Source organism: Tupaia chinensis, unplaced genomic scaffold (genome assembly GCF_000334495.1).
Source record: "Tupaia chinensis unplaced genomic scaffold, TupChi_1.0 Scaffold145148_1, whole genome shotgun sequence".
NCBI classification, from domain to species: domain Eukaryota; kingdom Metazoa; phylum Chordata; class Mammalia; order Scandentia; family Tupaiidae; genus Tupaia; species Tupaia belangeri.
Genome location: NW_006205008.1, coordinates 305,286 through 313,800, shown reverse-complemented (window position 1 = coordinate 313,800; position 8,515 = coordinate 305,286). Strand labels below are relative to the sequence as shown.

Here is an 8,515-nt window from a genome sequence, read left to right as displayed (position 1 = left end):
TCTTTTTCTCCTTCCTTCCTTCCTTCCTTCCTTCCTTCCTTCCTTCCTTCCTTCCTTCCTTCCTTCCCTCCTTCCTTCCTTCCTTCCTTTTTAACTATAGTTACACATATGTACATGTGTGCCTCAATCCCTTCTCCTCCATTCTCCTGGGATTTGAGGCACACATGTACACATGTCCAGAGTATTTTTCAAACTTCCATGTCTGGGACTCGAACTGCAGTTGACCACATGGGAATCCAGTACCTTAACCACTATGCCACTTGCTAGCCCTAACCCATTTTACTTATAAAGACACAGAAAGATTCTAAGTAAAATAAAGATATGTACATAAGTACAAGAAAGCTGATACGAGTCTTTCAGCAGATGAAGTAGACTTCAAGACAAGTATTGCCAGAGATAAAGAGGGACATTTCATAATGACAGGATGGTGTATCAAGAGAAATCTCAATTAAAAATGGAAATGTGCCTAATGACACAGCTTTAAATTACATAAAGCAAAACCCGACAGAAGTAAAGGAAGAAATAGACAAATTCAGTCACCCATGTAATACCTAGTAATACATTTAACAAAAGATGTATAAGACCACTAATTAAAAACTACAAAACATTGCTGAAATTAAAGCAGGGAGAGAGAGAACTCATATTCATGAGCTGTTAAGATATCTGTTCTCAGATTGATCTAGTGCTTTAATGCAATTCCAGGCAAAATCCCAGCAGGCATTTAAAAATAGAATTGATAAGCCGATTGTAAAACTTGTAAAACAAAAATGAAACAAAATCAGAAGACTCATACTTTGTGATTTCAAACCTTAAAGTTAGGTTAATCAAGTCAGTGAGTGACTGGCAAAAGGATAGCTATAGATTAGAATCAAGATACAGACCCATTCATACGTGGAAAATTATTTTGGAGGACAAGCAATTGGTGCAGCAGTCAAGGTGCTGGACTCCCAGGTGGCCAAATGTGGTTTGAGTCCTGGACCCAGCAACTTGAAACTCACTGGGTGTATTGTGTGTGTACCCAAAATTCAGAGAGGAGAATAGAGAAAGGATTGCGGTGTGACCATTCCCTTGGGGGGGGGAGACTTCTTGCTTTCTGTCTTGTCTCTCTGTCTCTTCAGTGACTGCACGTGTCCTATGGCAGAAATCTCTCTTAAAAAAACAGATTTATGACAGATATACAAAGACAATTCAATGAGGGAAACAAAGTTTGCAACAAATGATGCTAGAACAGCTGGATATGAGGAAAAAATGAACCTAAGCCTCTAGCTTGTGAAACACACAAAAATTATTTTGAGATGGGCTATCAGCTGCAACATAAATGTTTAAACTATAAAGCATGTGGACCAGCAGTCGTGTGATGGTTAAGGTACTGAACTCCCAAATAACCAACAACACTTCAAGTCCTGGACCTGGTGGCTTGCTTTCTCACTTTCCCTCTTTCTCTGGTGAGCACATGTGCTCTATAGCAAGTTAAAAAGTAATGATAATAATAAATAATTTTAAAAAAAGAAGAAGAAGAAGAAAAAAAACTATATAGCCCCTAGAAGAAAATGTAGGAGAATCTAATTTTGGACATCAGAATAGTGGAAGAGATGCAAAAAGAGAAGCACCAACCATACAAGAAAAATGGGTAAACTGAATTTCATCAGAATTTAAAACTTATTCTTTAATAAGTTTTCATTAAGAAGATGAAAAAGCAAGCAAACAACTGGTAGAAAATATTTGCAGTGTATGAGTGTATAGATCTGACAGAGGACTGTGTCTGGAATATATGAAGATTTCTTACAATTCCATAAGAAACAACTACATTTTAAAAAATGAACAGAAGACTTAAATACACACATATATATCAGGGCTGGCCCTATAGCCTATGGTTAAGAGAGCCAGATCCCTGCCATGGTGCTCGAGAAACATGTCAACATGTACAACTGTGCCCAAAATCTTGACGAGATGGAGAAAAAGTGATTGCGATATGACCATACCCCATCGGAGAGTGCTTTCCCCCTCCTTCTTTGTCTCTCTCTGGGGAGCACATTCACTCTCTGGCAATTAAAACAAAAAAATGAAAAGAAGATATTTAAGTTGGTAATAAACACATGAAAATTGTACAACATCATTTGGCATTAGTAAAGCATGCATACACACAGCGTGCATGATGCAGAGTCTCACACCCACTAGAATAGTTAAGGTTAATAAAGGTTGACTCCACCAAATGTTGGTGAATATGTCAAACAGCTAGAATCCTCACACATGACTGGTGTAAGTGTGAACTGGTATAACCCCTGGCAAATTAGCAACGTATAAACAACTCCTCTGGTGCCCCCCCCCAAGAGAAGTGAAAACACATGTTCACTAGAAGACATAGGTATAAATGTTAATTGCAGTTTTATTCATAATAGTTCCAAACTAGAAACAATCTGAAAGGCGATCGGTAGGAGAATAGATAATCAAATTATGGTATATTCATACAGTGACTACTTCTGAGAAATAAAGAAAAAATTAATTACTCGTACATAACGTGGTTGAATCTTAAAATATATGTGGAATCAAGGAAGCCAAACACAAAAGAATACATACCTTATAATTCTGTTTACATGAAATTCAAGAATAAACAAAAACTAATCTTTTTTTTTTTTTTTTCTTATTTCGGAGAGGTTTTTTGCTATAGGGTGCATGCACTCGCCAGAAAGACAGAGACAGAGAGACAGAAAGCAAGAAATCACCCCCCGGGGGGATGGCAACACAGCAATCTCTTCTCTAGGGATCCTGGGCACGCACGCACACGCGCCCGGCATGAGTTTAAGCCTCTGGGTCCAGGACTCGAACCGCGGTCAACTACATGGGAGTCCAGCGACATAGCCATTATGCTAACTGCTGGTCCCCAAACTAATCTCTTTTGTTGAAATAAAAATATTGGTTGCCAGAGCATGTGGAAGAATTGACTCTACAAGTCACCAGGGAAGGTTTGGAATGACAGACATATTCTGTTTCTTGACTGGGGTGGTGGTCACGTGGATTCACACATTGAGCATGACTTATAAAATTGTATACTTAGATCCTGTGTACTCAATGCTGTCTAGATTTTACCTCATTTCTTAGGGGGGAAAAAAAAAACACTTCAAAGCTTCTGTACCTGTTGACACGGATAGCTGTAACTCATAGAGAGCTATGGCTCTCAGAGTACACGAGCACCTTTGTTGTTTTATGCTTTTGTTTTATATAAATATATATATATATATATACACACACACACACACATACATACATACATACTGAGGACTAGTAGGCGGCATAGTGGTTAAGGTGCTGGACTCCCACATGGCCAACTCTATAGTTCGAATCCCAGCTTAAAAATCAGGCCAGGCACATGTCTGTGTGTGTGCCCAAAATCCCAGGAGGGGAATGGAGGAGAAGGGATTGTGGCATGGCCATCCCTCTTGGGGGATGATTTCTCACTTTCTCACTGTTTCACTCTGTCTCTCACCTATCCAAGAAGCACATGTACCCTATGGCAAAAACTTTAAAATAAACAAACTATGCTAAAAGCTAGCCCTGTTAGCGCAGTAGTTAATCCCTGTGCAGAAGGAGCTGGATTCTACATGGCCAACTGCATTTGAATATGGGCCCTAGCAGCTTGAAAAACATGTGAGGCATGCACGCACACATGCTCAGAATCCTGACGGATGGAGAAATGGAGGACAAAGGATTGCTGTATGACTGTACTCCATGGGTGGGGTGGGCTTTCTTCTCTCTCTCTCTCTCTCTTTCTCTCTCTCCCTCTGGAGAATGCTTGCACCCTAAAGAAGTAATAAAAGAAAAAAAATGCTGAAAAACCCAACATCTCACAACTACTTAGGCAGTTCCCACTGAAACAGAAGATTTATGTGTATATTTGAGTTCATGTGAGGTAAAGAACTCATAAAGACCTCAAGAGCATAGCTTTATTTTCCTAAAGTCCCAGAAGGTAACTTTTAAAAGGTTTTGTTTTGGGAATATATTTATAAAGCTATTTTTTTAAAAATAAGTGTAAGGAGACATTCTAACCAATTTAGTACCAGTGGGCCATTTTGGGGTGGAGAATGCAGGATTTTATGTTTGCCTCACATCCTTTCTTATCCTGACAACTTACACTATTTTGAATTTCCGATCCTATTGTAGCTGAAGTTTGCGCTAAAGACCTACTTTCCTTATGCTTCTCCATCCCTTACCATGGTGCTACTGCAGCTCCCTAACGGTAAGTAAATTCTGCCCACGTCTCTGTGGGAGACGATGGACAGGTCATAATCCTTCCCTCCCAGTTCCTGTCTGTAACGCAAGAGATGGCACTGTTTGCATCCAAGACCCCATTAAGCTCACAAGGCCTCATGTTCTGTGGATTTTGATAGGACAGTTTGCTTGGGCTCCAGCAGGTGGTATAGTGGTTAAGGTGCTGGATTCCCATGTGGTCCACCATGGTTTGAGTCCCAGACCTAAGGCTTGAAGCTCATGCCAGGCACATGTGTGTGTGCATCCCCAAAATCCCAAGAGGAGAATGGAAAAGAAGGGACTGCAGCAAGGCCATCCCTGCTGGGGGCTGATATCTCACTTTTGGTCTGTCTCTCCACTGAGCACATACACCCTATAACAAAAATCTCTCTCTCTATGGGACCAGCAGTTAGCGTAATCGCTATGTCGCTGGACTCCCATGTAGTCGACCGTGGTTCGCGTCCCAGACCCGGTGGCTTAAAACTCATGCCAGGTGCATGTGCGTGCGTGCCCAAGATCCCGAGAGGAGAATGGAGGAGAAAGGATTGTGACGTGACCATCCCCCCTGAGGGGTGATTTCTCGCTTTCTGTCTCTCTGTCTCTCTCTGTCTGGCGAGCGCACACGCCCGATAGCAAAAAAACCTCTCCAAAAAAAAAATAAAAATCTCTCTCTCAAAAACAAACCAAAAAAAATGTGGCTTGACTTCCCAGTTACAGTCACTTACAAAATAGGGAAGAAAGTCAGAGGCAGGAGTGAGCCCTGGTCTGTTTTGCAAGTCTGCCTCTAGATAACACAGGCTCTGCTGGTGCCAGCCGGAGCTACTATACACCAGGAGCAAGCGAAGGCATGGCCAAGTCCAAACAAAACCGTATATTTATCCGGTTTTCATTCTTCTACTCCACACAGCTTATTGCAGAAGAGAAGGTAGAATGATGATACTGAGGAAATCTAGGGGAAGTTTCTCTCAGCCAAGCCAAGGGAAGGACTTTGAAAGAAGTCAGTAAGGTGCTCCCATGTGCCTGCATCCTCTTCCAATCTCCCTCGCGGCCTGCCCCATAGCTTCTGCCGGACGCGATGATTCCATCCTAGCGTGCTGGGTGCTGATCTGTGAGCAGACCTGCAAGCTCGTGTTTATGGAGCATTTCAGGAATGGAGATTAAAGGCACCCTTTCTCTCTGAAGCCTGAAACCTAAAGAGAAGGCGGGCCTGGCACAAACACAGACTGCTACAGAGGAGGGGCCTGTCTGACCGTGGGAGGGAAGAGGGGAGGAAAGGGTGCAGAGCCAGGGACATGTCCCTCTGTGAGCTTTGTGGCCTTCCTTTCTCCTAAGACTTCAGTGAGTGGATTTGTGTGAGAAAAGTGGATGATTCAACATTTCAGAGCATTTTACAAAATTTGCATTCCTCCTTTTTTCCTGGAAGATACGGGTTCCTATCCAAGGTTACCCATCTGACATGATCCTCTCAGATGCTAAAGGTGGGGGTAGTGAGATCTCTGAGTGACATCTTGTGAAACCTAACTTGAGTAACAAGGTGGAAAAATCAGGAACTCGTTCTCCTGGAGTACCTGACGGCCTTCGTGGGAAGCTGAGTGAGCTGCAGGAAACATCCTGGAGTTGGAACATTTTGAGTTTGGAAACCTATAAACCAGCAGTCCCCAGCCCCTGGCCATGGACTGGTGCTTGCCCATGGGCTAGTGTTGGTCCATGGCTGTCGGGCTGGCCCCCAGCCCACGTCGGGGTGGGAGTGAGCAAGCGAGCGAGGCTCCATCTGTGTGTAGCTGCTCCCCATCACGCACGTGGCTGCACGGGCTCCACCTCCTGGTGGACCGAGGCCACTGGATTCTCATGGGAGCAGGACCCCTATGGTGTGAGCGTTCCATTGTACGTCGCATCGTGGTAGTACTAGGCATGGAGTGCACGGTGGGTGTGGTACATCTCGGTCTTCCCAGGATTAACCCTTACCCCCAAGTCCACAGGGGGGTTGTCTTCCGCCTCCCTGGTGCCAGGAAGGTCGGAGACCACTGCTCTAAACAAAAGATCACGGTAGCACATGGGTATGGACTCAGCCTCTGTACCCTTTTGTCTGTGTGACTGTCCTAGATGTGCCCCACATAAATGTCTGTCTTTGAGCAAAAGTACAAGAACCTTCTGGGTTAGTTTCTTAAATAGTTGTCTGCATATTACTTTTGGAAAAACTGAATTAATTGATTTATTTATCTCTCTTTCCTGAGAGAAAGAGATAGAGAAAAAGACAAATACCCTAGACAGGGTCTCATGCTGTGATCCCTTCGCAGCCTTCCCAGCCAGCCAGGACCGTGGGGCTTGTGCACACACATGCCCAGTATGTTCAGGCTGACCTGGGAACTGCTCTCCGATCTTCCGTGTGGCTTCCAGCACTCCCTTACCGTCGTGCCGCTGCAGCTGGGCAACAGTGAAATGGCTGCTACCTTCATAGATGCTTTTAACAGGATAATCATCTAGCAGTCGGGAATTTATTTTGTGCCCATTGTGAAGTCCTGAGGGGCCGAAAAGATGATCACTTAGGAGCCCTGCCTATCCAGGAGCTGTAAGGAGAGGGGACATAAAATAAGTATCTGATCCACTAATAAAAAGGAAATGAAGAAAGCCTTTGAAAGACTGTGAGTTAAGGACTATGGGGATCCAGAGCAGGGAGAGAATCTTTGACCCTTTCATCGGTAATACTAATATCCATGGAGCAGTGGTGGCCCGGGCATCACTTGTGTCGCCTTCTTCATGTAGTCGACCTGACAGAATATGTCCTTTTCAGATGTTGCTTAGAACTGCAGAAGCATGCCTGCTCAGATAGGTTTAGAGCCACAGAGTCATCAGTGTGAAACCAGGAAATTAACTCAAGACAACATTTGCTTGTATGATGCCCATACATTCTATTTTCTGGCTTTTTTTAATCCCCCACCCCCCCCCCACACACACACACACACACCCCAGGGAGGGTGGCCATGCTGCAATCTCTTCTCTTACCATTTCCTCTCGAAATTTTGGGCACACACACATGCACGCCTGGCATGAGTTTCAAGCCCCCAGGTCTGGGACTCGAATCACAGTTGGCCACGTGCGAGTCCAGTGCCTTAACCACTACACCACCAGCTGGCCCCAGCCTTTTTGTTTATTTAATTGTAAATCTGAAGTCATATTCTCAATTCATCATGGCTGTAGAAAAATATTTGTGCAGTCCATTCCTAATTCCTCGTTGCTGTTTACTACAGTCTCTGTATATATTTCTTAAGTTGGTTTGTTTGTTTCATGAGTAAGAAAGAGAGAGACAGCACCCCCAACAGAGTCCCAGCCTCAGCCAGCACAGGCCGTGGGCACACACATGACTAGTGTACTTAGGGAGGTCTCTAGATGAGAACTGGGAACCATCCCATGTGGTCAGCCTTGATGAGTGCCATGTTTTACTGCCATGTCACCTGCCAGCTCCTTCATGACATTAGTATCAGTGATGGAGGGAAGGTGGTGGGTAGGTAGGAAAGAAGTCCCTGAACATCCATGGCATGGCATTTCCGGGCCCCAGCGTGGGCGTGCATGCAGTCTTGCCTGCTTCCATGCATCTGAGTTAAAGACTTCGAGGGTAGCTCTGCGTACCATGGACAGGTCTTTCTTCCCCAGGCTTGGGAAGGGATGTGTGCTCGCTGAGCGTGGCAGTGTGGGTTCTGTGAACCAGACAAATAAGAGCATGTACCCTAGACTCTTCCAGATGGTTCCTGGCAGGTCTGACATTTTGTCAGCCCCTCTGGCCTCTCTCTCTTTACCCACAGATACACCACAGGGACACCGGCACTTGATACTGAAGCATGCTTCTGAACTGCTCAGGAACGCAGTTGAGGGTCAGACTCACAGGTGAGCAGACAGTGACCGAGCCCAGGCCTACCGCACATGTAGTCCCTGTGGTCCCCGTCTAACTTTGAGCTGGCCTGGTAGCCGAAGGCGTCAGTGTCTGAGGCTGTCACCAAGCAGGTGAGCAGCCTTGCTGAGGGAGAAATGGAGGAAGCATGGAGCTGCGGGTCGTTGTGTCCAGGTTGGAAGGCCGCCATGTAAATCCTGAACAGATACTGCCTATGTAATGCCTGGCTTTGGACTTGGAAATGTCCAAGCATGACAGTGAGTGAAGAGATCCTAGAAGCAGCAGTGCCACATCCTAGGAGCCCTAGCCACGCAGAACGCAAAGCTCATGCGCGTCTTCTTGGGACCTCACCTCTAGGGAAGCAAGTTCTAAACCTCTCCTGTA

General features: G+C 44.9%; 1 protein-coding gene across 1 annotated transcript in view; it reads left to right on the top strand.

Annotated features, from left to right (window-relative positions):
• The window catches only part of FANCC (FA complementation group C), a 293,240-nt gene that overhangs the window by 268,284 nt on the left and 16,441 nt on the right, over nt 1-8,515 (top strand). The window contains exons 11-12 of the mRNA XM_014583931.2: nt 4,159-4,234; nt 8,046-8,127. Of these exons, the coding sequence (XP_014439417.1) occupies nt 4,159-4,234; nt 8,046-8,127 (158 nt within the window). The remainder of the gene's footprint in view (nt 1-4,158; nt 4,235-8,045; nt 8,128-8,515) is intronic.